Source organism: Temnothorax longispinosus, chromosome 10 (assembly GCF_030848805.1).
Source record: "Temnothorax longispinosus isolate EJ_2023e chromosome 10, Tlon_JGU_v1, whole genome shotgun sequence".
Taxonomy (NCBI): domain Eukaryota; kingdom Metazoa; phylum Arthropoda; class Insecta; order Hymenoptera; family Formicidae; genus Temnothorax; species Temnothorax longispinosus.
Genome location: NC_092367.1, coordinates 7,385,839 through 7,408,729, shown reverse-complemented (window position 1 = coordinate 7,408,729; position 22,891 = coordinate 7,385,839). Strand labels below are relative to the sequence as shown.

The 22,891-nt window shown below is 37.2% G+C and overlaps 2 protein-coding genes across 31 annotated transcripts in view; one reads left to right on the top strand and one right to left on the bottom strand.

Moving 5' to 3' along the window:
- Positions 1-14,678, top strand: part of Camkii (Calcium/calmodulin-dependent protein kinase II) — a 119,065-nt gene extending 104,387 nt beyond the window's left edge. For 16 of the 26 annotated variants that reach the window (XM_071790655.1, XM_071790656.1, XM_071790657.1 and 13 more), the window contains 2 exons: positions 911-1,028; positions 1,893-12,422. In XM_071790655.1, coding sequence (XP_071646756.1) covers positions 911-1,028; positions 1,893-2,025 — 251 coding nt within the window. In that variant the 3' untranslated portion in view covers positions 2,026-12,422. Of the gene's footprint in view, positions 1-910; positions 1,029-1,892; positions 12,423-13,677 lie in introns of those variants that run through there. The other 10 variants (XM_071790654.1, XM_071790659.1, XM_071790672.1 and 7 more) reach the window with 3 other exon arrangements.
- Positions 12,188-22,099, bottom strand: LOC139820414 (DDB1- and CUL4-associated factor 6). 5 transcript variants are annotated; one of them, XM_071790649.1, is made up of 16 exons: positions 21,369-22,099; positions 20,915-21,069; positions 19,564-19,681; positions 19,271-19,449; positions 19,006-19,141; positions 18,767-18,927; positions 18,439-18,610; positions 18,114-18,359; positions 17,669-18,038; positions 17,433-17,542; positions 17,293-17,364; positions 17,063-17,120; positions 16,733-16,867; positions 15,962-16,223; positions 15,736-15,841; positions 12,188-13,752 (listed from the first exon to the last, which is right to left on the bottom strand). In XM_071790649.1, the coding sequence occupies exons 1-16, from the start codon at positions 21,457-21,459 to the stop codon at positions 13,694-13,696; spliced, it is 2,430 nt and encodes an 809-aa protein (XP_071646750.1). In that variant the 5' UTR covers positions 21,460-22,099; the 3' UTR covers positions 12,188-13,693. The 5 variants fall into 5 exon arrangements, with proteins under 5 accessions (XP_071646750.1, XP_071646752.1, XP_071646751.1 ...); XM_071790651.1 differs by having other exon boundaries at positions 15,962-16,214; XM_071790650.1 differs by having other exon boundaries at positions 17,063-17,117.
- Positions 22,100-22,891: the final 792 nt, after the last annotated feature.

The following is a 22,891-nucleotide window of genomic DNA, read 5'->3' as shown; positions in this document are numbered from 1 at the left end:
ACTGATTAACGGGACTAGATGGAGGCACGTATTTTGCATACGAAATTGTAGATTGCTGAGGATTCTTTAAAGACATATACGTTATTTGGGTCAAAGACGTTATTTTTTCAGAACGTTTCGCACTTGTGAAATTTATGTAGAAATTTAATTTTTTATATAGACATAAATTTATAGATAAGAAATACCTACTTTTGTATATCTGATGCGTAATAAAATATAAAATTATTATAAAATTAATAAACTTTGAATCAGATAATATAAAGTATAAAACAGATTAAGCTTTTTGAAATTTTGTCATTCTTTTTACAACTGTAAAATCTGAAATGTTAGGATTTTGAAGATTAATTAAAGCAGATTATCTATTCTTAGAATATTTATCATTATAGTTAAAACACACCCCAAGTAATAAAGAATTACACATGCCAAAGTGCTGCATAAAAAATTGATAACGAGAAAATATATTTTTGTGAAATGAGTTTCTTGGGGGTTTACAAATTTTCTTATACTTTGATTCTGTGATGGAAATTTAGATTTTATAAAAATGAATAGAATTAAATTATAATGAATAAATCAAAAGATTTTGCATGAGAAATTACAAAAAGTTCTCACGTAGCGGAAAGCTTGCTTGGCTCTATGTAACGTAGAATTTTCTATACAATTTTGATTTGTCGGTATTTTTCCTATTTTTCCTTATTTTCCTCGGTACTCACCACAGACGGTAATAATTGGTTTTTCTCTCTCTCTCCCTTCTTCCCCTCTGCTCCCTTTCTCTCTTTTTTTCTCTCTCTCTTATTCTTCTGTTCTTTTTTTTGCAATATTTTGACATTGTAAACAGCTTTTACATCGCGCGTTAATAAATATCACAGTCTTCGAGTAACTTTTTACTTTGTTTCTCGTATAATACTCTAAGCAGTTCTGGGGAAAAACTGTAAGGCTGTCAATACGACGATCCTGAATCCCCATGTCCATCTGCTCGGCGAGGATGCCGCTTGCATCGCATATGTCAGGCTGACGCAATACATGGACAAGTGAGTAAATATTACAAAAATGAAAAGATAGAAGATAGTTAAGCGTGATCTATACGCCAAAGAGATAAAGAAAGCCCATAATTTGTCCATATTTGCCTTTGTATTATGTGTTGGTCTCTCTTATAAATGATAGTTTTTAATTCATTTTTGTTTAACCCTCCGAGGCTACACCTCTTTTTTTAATACGCCCCGGCTACACTGGGGTGGTCGCCACCCAGACGGATTCAAAGTATATAATTCCAATTAATGCACGTAAAAATTCATGAAATATCTTAAGAGTGTTGTTCAAAAATATATATCCAGAACCCGAAATGTGCTCGATAAACAAAAATATTGTAATTTTTGGTCGCGATAAGAAATATACACCGAGGTCACACCTGGGTGGTCACCTCCCCTGTAATAATTTCCAAATGTTTACCAAGCATAACTGGCTTAAAACCATTCTACTGCACGGATCTTCGAGAGAGGGACCCAACTAGGGATCCTGGGTGGAGGGACATTGATTATATAAAGCCTATCTTAAAAATATCGGGCTCTGAATTTTTGTCGGGGTGGCCGCCATGCCACCCTATGTGGCCTCGAAGGATTAAAACTCTTGAGTTAATATTTAAGGGAGAAAAAATATATTCTGCCCTCTCAGTTTCGACAATTGTTCCGACGAGGTTCCGTTTTTGTACGTGTTATCCTATAATTTTGATTTTTTCCGTGCTGAAGATGATAGTTATGCTTCACAAAATATATGATTCGTAATACATCGATACGTAATACGTAATACGTAATACGTTTCGTAGTTATATAACGGCTTATTGTTAGTCCAAGTTGCGTGTAGTAACGTGTGAACATTTTCTTCGGTTTGATCCACAGACAAGGCGTAGCGCATACCCAACAAAGCGAGGAGAGCCGCGTGTGGCACAAGAGGGACAACAAGTGGCAGAACGTACATTTCCACCGAAGCGCGTTGACAGGCCCATCACCGTTCTCTTTCAACCACAAATAAATCGGCCAAGAGGACTGCCCTGCTGCCGCTCTCGGTGAATCCTCGTTATTCCCCGATCGAGCGCGAATGAATTAACGAATGTTAGGAATACTCGACGGAGCACAACCGGAGTATCCGGGCATCCTCCCCACACGAAACATACATGTACACACAAAACACGTACACAAAGAGACGGAGTTACAGGAGAACACACGCAACGATGTAACGCGCGGCGTACGCTATAGTAAAACACGAATACAAACACATTTACATGTAGGAAACCCGACCGAACCCACAGGATATGGCGCTCGCGCCGGCATGTGTTACTCGCTCCAGTACCTACTCCAGCGTTCTTACTACCTATATTTACGCCTTTACGCGTGCACCGCGTCACGTGTGCCTCGGAGCCTCCACGAGGGAACTACGCGCGAATCATTGGGAGCGCGAAAAAAGAGCAGAGTCGGTCGATCGATTGTTTGACGAGCACTGAAGACGCGACGTAGACCCTGTTCATTGTCATGTCGTGTTACAACGAACACGGTTGCGGCAGAGAGAGAGAGAGAGAGAGAGAGAGAGAGAGAGAGTGTGTGTGTGTGTGTGTGTGTGTGTGTGTGTGTGTGTGTGAGGCGGAGGATAAGGGAAATTTTTGGGCTGCACATGCGCCGGGACATCTTTGATCATCTTCGTTCCACCAGCATCTCAACGTCGTCCGTTTTGGTTTCGCAGCTGGCGACGACACGCTTTTCCTCGACGTTCTCGATCCATCCCGGGATCTTCTGAAAATAAAATTATGATATCGAGACATCGAGTCGTCCAGTTATCGCGTAACGAAGAGATAATGGAACCGCAAGCGCACTCAAATTCGTCTCAATATTGGGCTCGACAACGTCGTTGCTACCATGATTATATAAATTGATCGAACGAATTGGAGCACCGCTGACGATGTCGGAGACGGAAAACGGAAGGCGAACCAAGAAAGTTATGAAAGTCACAAAAATTTGAATGCAAGAAAACATATATAAACGTTAATAAACAGAGTCGGATAAGATGAAGAGGAAGAAGCGCGTTTGCGCGCGCTTTTTGTAGTTGTCTTAAGTCACGGTTAAATAAATACTACCGGAAGGAATATCTAGTGGCAGGGAGAGATGACTTTTTAACCGCGGCGAAAAGACGGAAAGCAAGAAAAGGAAGTTGAGTGATGATAGGATACCTCAGTGTCGAGACTCGGATCGATGTTGGGCATCGACGGGGTCAGCGGCGGTCGAGACTCGGGACGGAACGAGAAGAGGAGGAGAAGGCGGGAGAAAGAGAGCAAGTGTATCCAAGTATATCGACATGGAAGAGAGACCAGAGGAGGAAAAGGAGACGGCGCGGTGTAGAAAGGCAGCGCATAATGGAATTGCGATCGAAAATTGCGGCCGAGCTGAGCGACCGGCTGCCGGCTGGAGGGACCGACGTGGCGCGGCGGCGCCGTACGTCGCCGCCGTACGTCGCCGCCGTACTCGCGTCGACGCGACTTGAGGAATATCGATAAACGCAGCGGCAAGATATTCCTCCATGTGAATATTCCTCTCGGCTCTTTGACTCTTTGGCTGTTGTTTCGTCTCGTCGCAGCCATCTCCGAGCGAGCAACGACTAGTATCTAGGCACATGCAAACGCGCACGGGCGAGAGAGAAAATCTCGGCGCATTCGTAGCGAGATGTGATCGAAAATCTGCGCGCGAAAGATATCCCATTTTTTCACTTATTTTATTAACGATATAAGACACTTGACAATGTTAGGATTCTCAATAGTTAGGTTCGCGTGGCGCGTACGTTTGACGCTTTCTACTCTCGGTGTCCGTCGCGTGCGCAAGTATCGTTTAACGAAAAAATTAAGTCGCGACGTAGGACTTGAAACGAGAAATAAATATTTGCCACGCGAGGATAAATTTGATATCTCTTTCGGAGAATTGCATTTTTACCTATTAGTGACGTGCAAGAAAGTACTTCGAGCTTCGTATTTAACGTAGCGTAAGTCTGACGTATAGCGTATAAGCTTCGATTATTTTTCGCGCGATTAGCGGCGCGACTCGAGAAGTACACGACCATGCCGTCACGAGCAACTATACTACGCGATATCAAATCCTTCGTAATGTTCCTTTCGAATAGCGAGTATCGCTACGACGATAAATAATAAATTTAAAAGTCGACAACTTACCGATATTCAATAGATTGCATCTCGCTGCGGAAAAATATTTCTTCTTCCCTGCCTTCTTCTTTTCCTCTTAGCCCCCCCCCCACCTACCCACATCTCCCCCTCCCTCTCTCCACACACACACACACACACACACACACACACATATGCATCCAAACTATAGGACATATAATGCACGCGACCGTCCTAAAGCCCCTGTCAGACTACGGATTAAATTTAATCAATCAGAATATAGAAAACTGATCTCAAGTTTAGTGAACTTTACATTGATTGGTCAAAGTTTAATCCAATCTCAATCCCAATCTGTAGTCTGATACGGCTTAAAGAGAAATAAATGATCTTTAACGACCTTATCTTATTATCGTCAGACACTTTGAAACTGGCGTATTTGCATACCTCTGGCTATTTTCAACAACAGGCGCTGTGGCATATTCGTATATACAGATAAACATAAACACACACAAATATACACAAACATATATGTCCTTTCTAGTCTGCCCTTTTAGCCCAGTCTTTTAATTTCACTTGTCAATTTATCTGCGTTATCTGCATGCATGATAATTATATGCATATAGATAATTAAATGTGATTAACGAGAAAACATTAGAGAGAAAAAACCATCTTCCACAAATAAAAGAATCAAAGGCAAAACAAGGAGAGAAAAAAGAAATGGAGAAAGTACAGACAAAATATTTTGAGAAAATACCTGAAAAAATACATTTATTTCTATCACACCTCTCTCTCTCTCTCTCTCTCTCTCTCTCTCTCTCTCTCTCCCCCTCTCCCTCTCTCCCTCCCTCCCACCCTCCGACCCCTCCCCTCCCCACCCCCTCTCTTCTCCCTTTCTGCGCCCTCTCTCTCCCTCTCTCTGCATTATTAATGTTATATATTCATTAAACTACTTGGAAGATCTAAAAGATATGATATAAACATCATAGCAACAAGTCGCAGTACACGACGAATGGATTTCACTGCGAAATTAGGGATCGAGTTGATTCCTATCCAAAGTAATCAGAAATCCAAACGTTTTTTGTCGAATTTACTTCATTAATATGACGAATCTTTCTACACATTCGTACATTCTCTATTACTATTAGAACTTACGCGTACTAATAATGTAATTTTGAATGCGGCGAAAGTCTCTCCATTTGCGAGAAATCAGGAGGAACATTTTTGCCATTTTGTTATATAAATATATATATATATAAATATAAATATATATAAATAAAAGGATTTACACACACACACACACACACACACACACATTATATTACGTATATGAGTGTAAGCGCGTGCGCGTGCACGAAAGTTACAAATTCGTAGAATCATTAATTAATATTAATTAAAGCATTGTTATCTAATTATTACTAATGATCATTCGTTAGATATTAGAGTGAATGTTTCAACGCTGTGTTTGCCAAGATTTTCTTTTTATCTTTCTCGGCGTCTCGAAGCTTTCACGTTCCGATGTCACATGAAATATGTCTCTCTCATTTTCATATATCTATTATATTTTCACATTCTACCTATCGTTTCGAAAAGAATGAATTATCAAACGATCACATGTCGTCCGACATGCATCATAAATACGATGAATGCACTTTTCCAAACGATGGAACCGCATCACGTTCGTGTGATGGCACGTGCGCGCATCACATCTTACGCATATGTATATCAATATAAGGATATAGATAGGATATTATATATATATATATATATATATATATATATATATATATATATATATATATACATATACATTATATATATAAATATATAAAAATATAAATATATAAATATAAATATAAACATGAAATTGCGAGATTAAGAAATAGTTATTTCTACTACTCTAATAATTTGTCGCTTCTACGTGTGGTTGTTGTATAAAAAAAAAGATTCATTGATTTATTACTGTTATTACACGATTATCATTAACATCAAAGACTACTACTATTACTGCTATGACTACTACTACTGCAACTATTATTACTATTGCTACTGTTACCATTACTCTACTATTACTACTATTACCCCATACTGCTATTACTATATAATTATACTTACTATATTATTATCATCTCCGTGTCGTTGTCGCCGAGAGTAAAAAAAAAAGAAGAAGCGATTTACTCTTTACCCTTGTCTATCAATTAATCGAAAAATCTGATTATATATAGGCTGCGACGACCGGTATAATCTTTTTTTTTTAACGTGACAAACGCCACAATCGACATACCCGTTCAAATGGATTAAAAATATATATATATATATATATATACACGATAAGGTAACGCGGTCTTTATTATAAAAGTTTATAAATACGAGTTTACGAATGTTAACGAAATCGATGAATCGAGTGACTAAAGTATCGATATATATTCTCATTTTTAGATATCTTTCCACACCGATTGAAAGCTCGGAGAAGCACACGTTCGCGCGCGCACGCGACGCACTGTTTAATGTTATGATTATTATTGCGATTATTATTATTATTATTATTACTGTTATTCGCATATTTAATACTTAATTCATACCGAAGGGATTTTTAAACGCGCGGAGAAGGACGTGTTTCGCAATGCTTGCATCAGATTTCTCCTTGAAAGTGGTTCGAAAATAATTAAAACTCATAAGAGCCCAAAATTAAGTACACAATGAAGTATAAATTATTGTATTATATTCGATTATAGCGAAAGGTGTAGAAGAGTGTTTGTACTTGTGTCAGAAAAAAAAGTGTATCGGATTTCTCCGTCGGGTATAACGTCAAGAGTTTCTTCCTTTACAAAATCTATTGTAATCTCACACTCTGCATCTCCATGTGCCAGTAATAACGTGATTTTCGACGAGTTTATTCCGGATTTTTTTTTCTGATATGGATACACGATACAGTGGCATAATCGACATTTGGGAGACTCTTTTGAGCTCGATCCTCACCTCTATCCTTACTACATTTCTCTCTTTCTTTATTTCTCTTTCTCCGTTACTTCTTAATTTTCTTTACGTTAAAATCTCTCTCTCACGTTGAAAGAAATCTACTGAAAACGTTGATTGCACCACTGGTATGGTATATAGTGTAAACTACGTACCTGTGTGTGTGTGTGTGTGTGTGCGCGTGTGTGTGTTCTGTGTGTGTGTGAGAGTATAATCTCCAGATTTCTCACATTCCGTAGCAGTTTGCTCATTTTCCAGTTTCTTGGCTCGCGTATCGTAATCTCTTTCTCCGCGTTTCTTCCAAGCGTGACGATCCCTCGTTGCCGTAATTAGCAACGCGTAATTAGCATCGTGTAACGAAGAGATGCGGCGAGGAATCTCTCGAGCTTTAATGTGTTCGACAATGTGTTTCGTCGTTGTGCTTTCTTTGTCTGGTTTGTATCGACGTGATGAGATGATTGTACTTGTACTCTTTATATGCACGAACGGTAGGTCTCGAGGGGACTAACTATACAAGGCTTTCGCGCAATTATATTAACATCACACATACATACATACATACATATATGCCGTAAGATTTAGTTATATCTCGCGTTTGTAGAAACGACACACGCATCCGAGAATACATGAAAGAAAACAAGATGCGTATATGGCTGCGCTCCCATTGACTCCCGTTTGTAAGTAATAAACGTTGTCATTATCAATAAACGCGAGTGTCAAATTAAGTATCAAAGTCAAGGTGTCCGGTCGACGCAACGCGACGCGACGCGACGAGACGGTACGCAGCTATACGATATCCTTATTACTTTCGTTAGACAGGTATGTCTTTATCCGATTAATTATCCTTTGTCCTCACCAATTCTTTTGTACTATATACCAATATATCTTTGTACGAGAGATATTGTAATCGAGTCCCGAGGTTCATAGTAAAATTTAGCGGGACGACAAAAGCGAAGCATATTTAAAAATTTTGCCGTGTCGTCGTCGTCGTCATTGTCATCGTCATTGTCATTCTTTCATTCTTTCAAGCGAATGTTCGACCTGTAATTCGAAAGATCTTTGGGTTAAATGTAACTCAACTGGGGAAGAGAAAGAGAAAAACTGTAAAGCTGAACTGTACTCTCGAGAAACTACGATATATATTTCTTTTCTTCATAAAAATGGAATCTAGGCATGTGACACGTTGATGAGAGTTATCGATTAGCGATTATAAGTACTTGAGTAAGTACTTGAGAGACTATGTGATGTAACGATGACAGAGATCATCTTAGGATTAGACGTTAAAATTGCGTGCGTATCCTGGGTGTGTCGCGTGTGTCGCGTGTGTCCGCTTGAAGCTCTCTGATCACTCATTCTCATCGTTGCACGTTCCAAATGTCGCCTGCGCCCCTACGAATTAACGTACGATTACGCGTACACGTGAAAACGTATTTCATCAATATTTTGAGACATTGGTTGAGATCGGTTCAACCAATTTTATCATCGATAAGCGATGATGACGGAGTCATGTCATCAGTCATATTGGACTATTGGAGGAACGATCAGATCGCGACGAGCGAGCTAGTCTTGCCGATGCGATGCCGATGCGTAGGACCAAAATTATCCGCGTCTCTCTCTCTCTCTCTCTATCTCTAACTCGTTATGGCTTTTGCACACAGGACGCGGAAACGCTTGCCGCGCGGTAAGAAGCGACGCGGTAGCCAATCAACGTGTTGTTTTTCCGTAACAACCAAAAGTTTATTTCAATCCTTACCTTGCGGCATACGATATTTGTATAACGTTATATTAAAGAAATAAGACAGAAGGCAAACAAGGATGGATATAAGATGGATATAAGATGGAAATAGCGAGTTTTTATATAGAATACACAAACGCGAGAAGAGTATATGTTCCACAATATGTGTTTTACCCACTTCGAAGGAAACTGAGAGAGAGAGAGAGAGAGAGAGAGGAGAGCGAGAAAACTTGCACGTCTGGCTGAGATTATCTCTCGAAAGTGTACGAACGTCACGTCTAAGAATCTTTTACCTAGTTTAAGAAATAATCGAACTTTAGGTGTGATGTGATTTGATTCGTATTAGCTAAACATCCATTTTTGCACTTCTCTTCGATTGAATTAAACAAGCTAACAATAAGTGTGTAAACTTAATATATAGTCACTCACACGGCGAAAATCGCAAGACGATTACCGTTATTATTCTGCGTTTCTGCGATCAGCAGGAAAGATGGGATCGAATCCTCAGTTGTCATTGTCAGATAATACAGTAAATATTATTTCGTTCGTGTGATGTCCAAGTATTTATTACAGTAAAGTGTTCATTACGGTATTTCTGTATATATAATTATACTTTTTACGCGATACGTTTACAGATTCTTTTACAAAATGGATTTTATATAACGGAATTTTAGTTAGAATTAATTCGTTAAGGACCGTCTACAATAGCCGTAAGAGTATGCAGTAAGACGTAAGCAGTAAGTTACTGACTAATGGGATTTTTACAATTCAAGAATAATCAACTGTGGTTGGTCAATAACTTACTGGTTACGTCTTACTGCATTACTCTTACGGCTATTGTAGACGCGGTCCTTTACACATTTGTGATTCAATAATCCTCCTTTATTGTTAGTAATAATCAACGCTGTACTTTTTCCAATAGAATTCTAGCAAGGAATTTCATGTTATTTATAACGCACTTTTGCTCCCATTTGTTCGATATGAATTCAGAATTATATTGAAAGGAAATTAAAGGAAAAGCACGCTAGCGTATTATAGCATGATAGCGTTATACAATTACGTGTATTCGGAGCTCGCGTATTCACAATCAGCGTATTCAGAATCGATTCGGATCCTCGGTCTCGGCCGGATGTACGAGAGATCTCGAAAACGAGTCCTTGTATACTTATTGTCAGACTCTTAATGCTCTCGTCACTTTCTTCGATTGTGGATTCTTCGCGTTTCAGGAGGACTAACGGCGATACGGCACGGTGATCAATGATCGAACAAGCTGTGACCCTACGATAAATGCTGGATAAATGCTGAATTGTAAAACTTGGACGAGAATCCATTCGATGAATACTCGCGTATTCTTGAATGTTCATGTTGATGAAGGAAAATAGTCCTCCTGCAGATGAAGAAACGCGCTTGAAACTTTTACGCTTTGTAACCATTTTTAAAAGTGAGAATTTTCGTTCGATTTCACGAGACTTTCATTTCTCTTAATTCTCTTTTAGTTTACTTACTTTTTGCAGGAAAAATTCAGCTTGGTGACACGTCAACGGGTTATACGAAAGATTATTCATTCTTTTATTTCCCCCCCCCTCCCTCTCTCTCTCTCTCCCTCCCTCCCTTCCCCCCTTCTTTTTCTCTCTCATCGATTATACATTTTTAGTGTATAATCGCTAAATTCATTATTACATTATTGGATCTATAGATAAATGAATAAGCGGTCGACTACAATTTTGTTCTAATATTAAGGGAATTAAAAACGAAAGAAACACACATACACAGACACGGATGAGCCGATTTATGCACGTTCCACGCACGCTCCACGTACGCACGTCGCTCTTTGATCAAAGATTCTCGATTATCTTGGTCGTTTTTCGTCTATCTCCCTTGAGACTAAGGATTGAAATTATACAATTGTTAATATATTATCAACCATGAATTTATCTCTAAATGATAGTAACTTTCAATTCTGCTCGATGTTTGAATCCGTTTTGATCTTCTCAGCTAATAAGCAACACATAATACTGCGTACGAAAGATTTGCTTTGTTTTTAACGAGAATGTAGAATCCTTACGTATGATGCTTATAGATTGTTAGATTTTCATATACATCAATATCCTCGAGTGTATTTACTTCAGATCTTTATAGACATTCTTATTGTTAGTCTTGGCGACAAGTTTTATGAATGAGATCAGCTTCGCGAATTGTTTGGGATACGATATATATGTATATCGGGATAAAACTCTTGATCTCAATCGCATTCTTGATGTACCGCACATACCGATTGTCAATCTTCTTCCTCCGCTTATCAGTGACTTAATTAACTCTGCAAACTCTGCAAATATTGATAATACGATTGATTCATTAAGCAAAGTCGTCTTTCCCTTCACATTGGAAGAAAAAAGATAAACTCTAAACTGTGCAGCCAGTTCAGCAATAGAAAACATTATGTACATTATCTACATTACGTACATGCATTACGATCGTATTGTAACAGTTACGAGCCGAGATTTGTCGTATATTCAATGAAAGTCCTTATAATACGTGATACGTTTGATGAAACTTATGTTAAATGAAAGCAGTATTTGTTGGAAAGTTAGGCTAGAGAAGATCAAAGACCGTCGATGATAGAACTTTATCGAGCTCTCGATAAATACAAATAGTCATCTGATTAGGCGTCCCATTATATGTAATTCAGGACAACAGCCTGCAAATGTGCGATCTCTTTTGTACGTTTCTACTACGATCGCTATAGCCTGATAGCCCGCATTGTTTTGATACATTTACAATTCCCTTGTAGTGGTCTCTAGCGTTAATATCACGATCATTTACATTTTGTTATTAATTAAATTAGATTCTATTATTGTACGTGTGGTTTTACTTTGTCTAGTTATTTCTTTTCCGGTTTATATCTTTTTCCCACATCGTTGATTCGAAATCAACAAGTATAGGACGTGATGTTTCATCGTCGCTACACATCCGCCACCGGACGACTTGATTTTTACGATACAAGAAGATTCTTTCACGTTTGAGATATTACAATCCAAATTCTTGATAAAATGTCATAATAATTTTGTTGCACTGTACATTTTATTACGCATGCGATGTAAACGCCATCATTTTTAGAATTCTCTATCAAAATCTTTACGATAGACACAGAGTGCGAGAGTGAGATTAAGAGCGAGAGAGAGAGAGAGGGAGAGAGAGAGAGAGAGAGAGAGTGTGTGTGTGTGTGTTAAATCATTATACGTGACATTTAGCGTGTAGATGAAAAGGATCTCGACACTGTTGGAATTAACGAGGGGAATGACGATACCGCATTATTACACTATGCATTCGTTCACACTTTTATTATAAACAAGCTCCTCTTGATAATACATAATTGTAAAGACATGTTTATTCTTACGTGTACGTTGCTCATTTAACGATCGTTAGTCATATTCTACCAATGTGACTATCGTCGACTAAAATTTCACAAGCGGCGCGGCGACGTTACGCGAGATGCGACGTCGTAACACGATTATCGGTGATAGTCGATTTCTAAAATCCTCGGCGTTTTTTTTTCATAAATCTGCCTATCCCTCAAGTAGATACGATTACTGTTATCGATATACTTTATTGCTCTAACTCAAAAACCTATAAGGCATGTGTTACGGTTCGCCTTACGAAAAAAATGTTCATGTCCCAATAACGTTAGAATCACATTGTCCTTTTCTACGGGATCAAAATGTATTACTGACACTTCGTTCGTTGTATTATTCCTCGAATTTCGACGATAAATGTAAACCATAAACAACATACAGAACGAATGTGAAAAGCTGATCGTGCAATTTACAAGATATTTGTGCCTGCAGCTTTAACAACAGAAGAAAATAAAACGTCTCTCTCTTGATCATTCAGCTATAACCCAGTATTATGTATTCGCCCTCTCGAGCATGAAATATAATTCTACAAAATTCTGCGACATACTATTTTAATCTTGACACATATTCAGAAAATATTCAAGCAAGAGATTGTAATAATTAAAATAAATAGTTAAAGTCTCTTTCTACGCGTGCGAAAATCAGACATAAGATCTTGAAATTTCAACAATCTCCGATTGCACAAGTTGATATTTTTCCTTATCGCCAAAGATATCTAGACATCATTGGCGATAAGCAAAAGAGGCGATAATCGCCTATATCTATTTGGAGTCTAATAACGTAATAACGAGAAAATATGTACAAACAGAGACGAAATGTTTTTTATGGCAAGCCTTCGACCAGCATGCTAATTTTGCACCGCTCATTTCATCGACAACAATCTCTTTGAAAAATATACGAAGCCGTATGATAATGACATACAACTCGGATAAATAATCATAGCTGCTAATATACTTGCTGATAATCATGTATGTAGATAATATTATAAACGTAAATTATATACACAGAGATTGAAACTCTTGTTTTTCAACACACTAAAGAGAATACGGATTCACTATAAATATCGATTGTGACACAAGGTGGCAAAAAAAATTTATTAAACTTCGGTATTCGAGAAACCGATCAATATCCATTCCAATTTGATACCATCGTCATAAGCGCAAAGTATATACGGATACGTAATGATGTTTACAGTGCCATCAGATATCTTGTAGATGCATCTATACATCGAAATACCGTTCAAATTGAAATTTACGTATATATCACAAGATCTGTTCATGCCGATCAGGACCCTCCATATTTATTGATCCATATTGATTTGATCGGTAAATTAAAGCATTATCATAGTCGCAATTTCGCAATTGATGCGCGAATTTCGTTTTTATTATCGTTACTACTTGCAGTACCGTTGAAGACGACTCAGCCACCTCGTAATTCGCCGCCCTCGTCGCTGCTCCGTCTCCTGTTGCGACCTCGACCTACAAAATAATCAACATGACTCGTGTAATTTTGTCATACGAACAGGAATGAACAGTAAACGCGGTCATCTTCTTAAATATATTCTCAAATAACTTGATATTATTTGTGCTATCCGTTTCACATCAACAAACAAAAACAGATGCGCAAGATCACAGTTTTGAATATATTGAATATATTGAATATAGTTGTATAACAGAGAAAAGATGATAATTAAGGAGGTTGTAAGAAGAGACTAAGAAATGTTAAGAATGGCATAAAATTTAAAACTTTTTAAGCTTTTTTATAAATAATGTCAGCAAGTGAATTTTTTTAGATTTTTTCCGGCCAGTGTTAAGAACATTTATAACAAAGTATGTGATTTTTTAATGGATTCTAATGGGAGACTCGCGATGCTGCATATCAATTACATCAATAAAAAGGTCTATTAAAAATGTTAAGAACTGAATAAATTTATATTTAATATACATATAAAGAATATCATACTAAAAGTTCTTTCAAATATTTGAAAAATATGACCACTTATATGATTTCCTCACAGTAATCGCAAAAATTCTTGTAGTTTCTTATAAATGTTCTCAAAACCTAACGTGATAAAAATTTTAAAAGATTTACATGCTGACATTATTTATAAAAGAGCTTGTATGCAATTCTTAGAATTTTCGATTCTCTTCACAACTTTCTTCATTAATTTTTCGAAATTATTTATTTTTTGTCCTTAACTTAATTATCCAGCTGAAAAAAATTATATATCAAAAATTAGAATAAATTTTAAGAGATATACAGACACATAGAATCATACATAAAAATTTATATATGTATACGTAATATTCTATGCGCTATATTCAGCTACATAAATACATGCTAAAAAACGTTATTCGCACAAAACTATCCCTTGTATATGTAAAATAAATATATTTCCAATAGACTTTTAATTGTTAACGTTAAATGACATTTTAACATTCTAAGTTAGGAGTAAAAAAATTATATATAATTTTTTGCAAACTTATCACAAACTAATTTTTTTTCAATACACATCCAGAATTTAAAAATAATTCTTTAAAGTTGCATTTTATTACACTACTTTTCTTTTAATATGATTTTAATGAGAATTCGGGATTAGAGTATTTATCATTGCATATATATCAAAAACTTTTCGCCAATTAGTGAAACAAAAATTTTATTTCTCGCAGTTTTGAGATGCACGCAGTAGCGTGACTTTACATTAAGTGTAATCATCCAACAACTACTCGTAAATTTCGTATTTGTTACTCGTATATAATATTAATAACGGCGCTAGTCAGATCGATGAAAGAATTGTAGCATTTTTTTATGTCTTACATCTTGGTTCAATTTCAATGATGCAATGATGACAGTAAACCAAGTATTTCATTTTGATATAATGATATTTACCAGAGACGTGTTTTTTGAAGATACCGAATCTAGATATATGCGTAATTTGAAATACCTAGTAATTAACATAAATAGCATAACCATGACTAGAAAATATTCCAAATAAATGAAATAAAGAAAATCTATTTATTTAGTTTCAAGAAAAAAAAGAAATGAAAGGAAATAAATAAATGTTGCTAACTTTTTCAGTTTCGAACAACTCTAGCAAGATTGAGCAAGTGCGAAACATATTAGCATTAATAATAAGATGTGTGCGTGTTAGGCATTATCAAAATAACTATAACTTATAATTTTATACATGACACAGAAAAAAAAACCGGTTTCTGTCAATTCATCGATTTTTATACTCAACTAAGAAATTTGGACAAGGACACGCCCAATGCAATAAAACTCAGATAAAGCTTTACATCTTCCAATGTCAACCATCATTTAATACCTGTGCACAACAGTGAGGAAAACTCCGAAAAAATCTTGGATTTATGTTTCCTACTTATGTATTCCTGTACATTAGTTAGTATAGCGAATTATCGCGAAGTGATCCCGAAGGGAATACTATTATAAATTTTCACTACCTCTGCGTATCTGATTGAGGCATGCCAGCATTCTGATCATAAAAACCGCAGGTACAGTAATTGTGTCTTTGGTCTCTTCCAACATAACTGCATTTCTTTTTTTCAGCTGAAAGCAAAATCAAACGTCAATTTTCAAACTTATTCTATCTTTCCATGTATGAGGATACTGTCAATACACTGGTTTCTTTATTCCTATTTAAATAATTTAAAATAAAAAACGGCTTACGTCTTCCGCAAACTTTTCGTCAAAGCTCGGTTCGTCGTTGATCGGCGCCCACAGTTTCACGTCGTAATCAATGCCGGAAGTGGCCAGCATTGGAAGATACGGATGCGGTTGCAAGCAATTGACTACGTGTTGATCCGCTTCCAGCAACATACATAATCTTGCGCTGTCTCTTTCCCATACGAACACGTGACCGCAATCGCTACCCGACATGACGAAATCGTTGCCCCAGAAATTCGCTTCCTTGATCATGGTCCTAAAGAAACTAGAGTCAAAAGTGGGGAAAAGGCAAATAGTCAGAGATAATTCGGCGACTTTAATATCGCACAGTCCGCCCAGTCCGCTCGGAGGCTTTTTCGGAACTACTCGGGTCAATGATTTGGCTTCCGATCTTTCAGACGTTTACACGTGGGTGCACTTTGATTAGACGAGGACTCAGTTATAAAGTTATCGTCATTCAAGATGGCAGCGACCAAACTCGCCAAGTAGATTTGATGAATGGTGATTACAAACTATGTAATCGGCATTACAAATCGACATTCCTTCGTCCCTCGTCAACTTCTTGGCGTAATTATTACTTAATATCGTGTTAATCTAATAACTACCAATAGCTACTAATAAATAAATACTAATGGTCCTCACTTCTAAACAATTTCTATACAAATCACTCACATGAATTTAACAGCATATACTTAAGAGCGCGTGTGTCGCTCTCATTAGCAATTTGGAGTTTGATGATGCGATATTACAAGTCGAGTTAAAAATAGATCAAACCTGGCATTTCTATGTCCCATATATTTTCGTTTTACGCAGAGCTCCGTTAAATAGGCATCATCGAACGTCTCATGTCCTTGCGGCGAACGAGCATTGGCGATTGCTTCGTCCATCCCGTCGACTGGATTTATTAACCTGTAAATATCAAAGTTATTGCTAAAGATGAAAAAATTTCAATTCTAGAAACGAAATACGAAAGGAAAAAGATATCAAAAATATCTTTTTTAATAAATGATATTCTTTTTTCTTTCGTATTTCGTTTCTAGAATAAGATATTCAAAGAAACGCGAGTAATTTAAGTAAAATCTTTATTGTAATGTTTCAACAGACCTTTCAGCTGATTGGATATCTTCGTCATCGCTATCAATGTACACAGTCTCTGTAACTTCTGCAAAAAATGCCACAAATAAATAGATTTATTAAATAAATATATAAACGTATAAATATATAAGTATATATGCGCGCACATGCACACACACACACGCACGCACGCACACACAATTTATAAAACGATGAAGAAGAGCTTTTAAAGAGAGCGACTACACAATGATGATACTCACTTTTGTAATGACGACGGTTGCGATTACTGCTTGGGCCTGCGTCGAGAGTTCCATCACTACTTCCAGATGGTCCTGACAAATTACAAAGTCAATTATATTAATGTATATATTTGAGATAATCAAGGATTTCAACTACTCACCTGGATGGTAACTGTCGCGAGTCACTTCGTCCCCGACACCAAGTGATATTGTAGCACTAGTTGAGCTTTTGTCAGAATACGTTAAACTCACAGCAGGTTCACTACCATGTCTGTTAAATTAAATAGATATATTTTATTGGATATTCTCACATCTTCACATTTTCACGTCAATTTAAAATATATATTAATATTTCAAAGAAAGAAAACAGATCTCAATAAGATATAAATCTTCTTACCTTTCAAGGAAACCGTCCCGCATCGTTGTTAATCTATCCTGAAGGTTCTCCATCATATTCTCCTGTTTGCTAGTTATATTTGTACATGAGGTTTCATTCTCATTTCTGTTTCGATTCCATACATCATCATGCTCAGTTCTCTCATGACTGGTTGTAGATTTTACACAAGTGATTTGTGCTTGATCGCTTTGACTAGATTCAGTTTCCATAGGAACATCATCGTTCATAGTCGCGGATATATTCGGCGACGCTAATTGATTATATTCCTGAGGTTGTTCGATCTCTCTCGTTTGGGGTCTTTCAATATTGAGCGTTTCATCCATATCTGTATCTGTGCTTTCGACCCTATCAGCGTGCATACTTGTATTTCCTAAAAACGGCACTTTAATAGAATCAAGTCTGTGTATCGAAATGTATATCACACATGTGTATCTATTTTGTTTACCACTTGTTCCCGAAGTATTGCTTTGCTCTGCGCTCAATTCAACCGTGTCGTTCCTCTCTACATTCAGTTCAGGATTATTCTCAGCGTTTTGAATAACTTCTGGTTGCTCGATAACACCTTCCAAACTATCCTCACCTCCAGCACTCAGAGCAGCTCGTGTGGCCGGGTCGTTCAACATTCTGCTGAGCACGTCCGTCATTCTCTGCATCAAGGACGTATGCAACACCGGTCTTGCCTGAGCGATTTCTGACGAACGACATGTCATGATATTGGAATTTCTTGAACAAGATATAAATAAGATGTAAAATAAGGAAAATCAATTTACCTGTACCACTGCGACGTCCTCCTTCTCTTTCTGGACGCGCATCGGGACCAGTATCGGACCAATCGCCGCGAAGTCTCAAACGACGAACTGGTTGAGGCGATCTTAACGAATGCTTCTTTCCTTTTCCTTTTCCCATTGTCGCATCTTTTCGCAGCTGCAAACTCCCTTGATCCTGGATACAAATTCCCAAAATAAATTAAATGTAATAATATATTGATAGAAATCATAAAATATATGTATCTCGGGGAGAAATATATATTTAGATAAAATATGGAAGCAACATATTGTGACATGTTAAACGAAAAGCAATCATTGCGTTTTGCGTTACTTTGATACTGAATAAGTAGAGATGATCGCTGCTGTAGCTGACAAGGACGTCTTGTCCATCCGGGCTATAGGTCAACGACGTAATCCTGTAAGAATTGCCTTCGAATTCTGGGACAGTGAAACTGCATAGCGGTCTCACTGAACTTTCCACATTTGTCCAACCTAGAGAATACGCATACACATGTAATCACGGTACGCTATACCATGGCACGTAACGCAGTTATGTCCCGTAAAGATTACCAGTGGCCGAGGTACCGAGAGTTCTCCTGTCGAACGTTCTTACAGTGCTGTCGGAACAACCGATCGCTATTTGGTGAGGCAATACAGGATTCACGGACAAAGCGGTCACGGCTCTTTGACACGAGATTAGTACATCCTAGAAAAATGTGATTTAATAAATGTATATCTATTCCGAATATACTATACATATATATTATGCATATAATATTAGTATAGTTTCAAAAGTATATTAATTAAAGTAAAAATTATAGCGAATAATGCCTACCTCTCTACATCTCGTAGCGCTACACTTGTCCTTCACCCTGAGATCAAACCATCTCACAGTCCCGTCTTCTCCACAGCTTAGGAAACTATGCGGCTCACCGGGTATTGTCGCTATTTCATAAGTAGTGCCGGTGTGACAAGTGAATTGATTATGGAACGTTTCCGTTCTTCTCGTCAAATCTGTAAACGTGATATTAATACTCGGTAAAAGAGATGACGCGATTGAAATACTCGATAATATCTCATTAATATATTTTGTCCAATCACACAAATATAGTCCATTAATTTTTATACCTGTATACAAAATAATGCCGTCTCCGCTGCAAGAAACAATACGGTGATCTCCACTATTAGGCAAAAATTTGGCACTAAAAATATTTGCTCTGTGACTCGTCTTATAGTCCTCTAATACCTTAAATAGAAAAAGATTATCTAAAGTAATGTAAAAAAAATATAAATATTATTATTGTTAAAGTAATAAATAATATAAAATATCGTGTAATTTTTGTAATTTCTAGTTGTTAAATTAAATTTATCATACAATCAAAACAATCTCTGATATACGATTAATAATATGTACTTTGTTGTAATGTTATTCAAACAAAGAAAAGCAATGCGACATTATGAGCGTTTCACCATGGTTTTAAATTGATAAGGTGAGTCTGGATTGACATGTATATTTGGTACACAGTACCAAACGATAAAATTAATTGTGTGCATGTGTATCACAGTGTATCCGATGAACCTACACCAGCATCCAACTTGGCATCGGCATCTCAGTATCTACTATTTCGATGTTGGACCTTGACTACCCAAAATTAACTACCCAAAATATTTCCTTGAAAAGGTTTAATATCACGTGTGTTTAACGTTTAAATTTTTTCAACTACTTTTCTGCACACCCCACATATAGCTCAATAATATAAATAAATAACTAACATCTATCTTGTTATTAAAATAAACACTTTTTTCACATGACATAATGTAACACATAATAGAATAGTATAGTTTTATACTTTATATAAGTATAAAGTAATTCAATGATAAATCATTATTAAATATCATTAATCAGTGTCGATCAAAACTAAGAACTGGTCTGAAAAATCTAAGTAGGATATAAGAAAAATATGTGGCTGTTTTCTTCTACAAATAAAGTAGCACAATCAGATCTAACAATTATCTCGCTACGTTTTACATTCCGTAGAAATGTAAAAATGTAAAAATATAAAATTTAAAATACATTTTGCGTGGAAATATACATTACATCCTCAGGATAGAGTGTCAGAGATGAAAAAAAATATTTTGAGGATCGCCGAGTGTAATTAACTTTCTAAACTAACACACGCGCGCGCGTGCGCACGCACACACACACGCACACAACTTTCAAGGATAAAATCAAAAATAATCTTGGCACAATCTTCTCTCTGACGGGGAGAAATAAATTTAAAATTTAAAGGAAAGTGACGGAATTGCTTGATAGACAATTTGTGTCTGGGATAGGATAGTAATGTTTTTGCTGCTAAATTAAAATATGTTCCAATGTTCAAATGCATATTTAATATATTTAGTATTTAGGGTCCTGTCAAAATAATAATCATTATACTTATAATCTTAAAATCTTGATAAGCATACAATATAAATGTACCTCATAATTATGTGCATTAGTTAGAACAAGATGTTGATCGTCACTCCCAGACAGTATCAATTCCCCATTGCTGTTCCAACAGATAGAATTCACGCAACCATTGTGGACCTTCAATCTCTTGAGCAGTGACATACGCTGCATTAGTTGTAAGCTAGCTGTTCGACAAGAAATGGATACTTGCGTCAAACGCGACATTCATATAATCTATTGTAATTGAAATAAACATGAACTTGTAATCAGATGTAGCAGGATAAGATACAGGTAAACAACCTGTATCTTATCTTGTAAATTGTAGCCTGAGTTGAAAATGGCAAAAAAAGAACAGTAAAAGACATTACAGATTGGAGATTGGATAATATACAACCAATATATATATATATATATATATATAACTCGAAAGAGACAACTTGAGCGAAATCATACACCCGTAGATGATACTCTGTGCGTCTATCACCTTTGCTGCTAGAGTAAAGCTTCAGCCTCGTGCAATCGTCGTATGGTTGGTAATAAATATCGCGGAAGATGCTGACGCGCGTCTTCCTCATGGTTGAAATTTCGGTGGAGTTAGCCAGCTGACTTTCAATCTCAACGGCGCACTCGGTCGAATCGCCGCTACCAGCCGCTACTCGCAGCAAATGGATCGCACGAGAGAATTATTGTCGAGTGAAATCGCGGGTCCTTCTCCGTCGAGTTGTTAGGAATTCCGCGGCATGCAGTTACGCAGCAAAAATCCTGTCGATGCGTCGACGTGACATGGCACGATGGCACACTCGAAACTAAAAATAAACACGACGTTGCACTTGCAGCTTGCAGCTCGCAGCTCGCAGCTTGCAGCTCGCAGCTTGCACCTCGCAGCTTGCAGCGCGGAATCGTGGTATCAGGTATCTGGTATGTACAAGGCTACAAGGTATTACGATCTCGACGATCATCCGCGCTCCCTCGCCCTCGCCCTCGAGCCTTGAGACAGCTGAGTCGAGACACTCGAGACTCGAGCTGGAGATGCTTCGGACTGTTCGGAGTTCGGACACTTCGGACAAACAGCTGACTGCTGAGAGATTGCTTCGTATATGTAAGATGTATGTACATACATTACACATGTACGTAAGTAAATATACACACGAATACCACCTCGACACAACTGCACAACACAAATTATAGTCTCAACACTCTCAACCAACGAACCGACTCAACCTCAACTCAACCTCGGCCGCCTCGGCGGTGCTCGGCTCGGCCAGCCTCGGCGTTGCTCGGCGTTGCTCGGCATCTCTCGGCGTCTCTCGGTATATCTCGGGTATCTCGGGACTCTTCACTCTTCACTCTTTACCGCTTACCTCTGGCCATCTCTGGCTCTGGCTCTGGCTGTCTCGCAAGGCTGCGCAACGACACGCGAAGCTCGGGCTCGGGGCGCGCGCATATACTTACCTACGTACATATATCATGTATGTACTTTTGTACCTACATTCTTAGTTCCTACATTTGTGCATGAGATTCAGAATGTTGTTTGACAAGACAATTAACCATATTAAATAGAATAAGTATAAAACTTTAGCATCACGTAAGGATGTATCGCATGAAACATAAAATAATTTAAGTAACTTGTTTCCGGAAACGTCCTGCTTAAGTCGTATTTCGTATTGTCACATATATACACGGAGTGTCCCATATCCTACTATTAGTTAATAACAATTATAACGCTTATAACTGCAAATTTGAAAATTTTTATAATTTCATGTGCTTGGAATTTAGAACCACAAAAATTTAAATTTAAATCGTGGAACTCGATAAAATGTAATCCTTTCGTCAATAAAGTAAGATAGAAGATACCAATTACTTCAAGTCGGTAAAGTCACCGCTAATTTTATCGGTAAATTTTGTCGGTAATTTCATGTCAATGAATTTCGTCCATACAATTCTCGAATCATACATATACAACAAAAGCTAGGTAATTAAAGTAAATAAAATATAATAAAAAAAAAG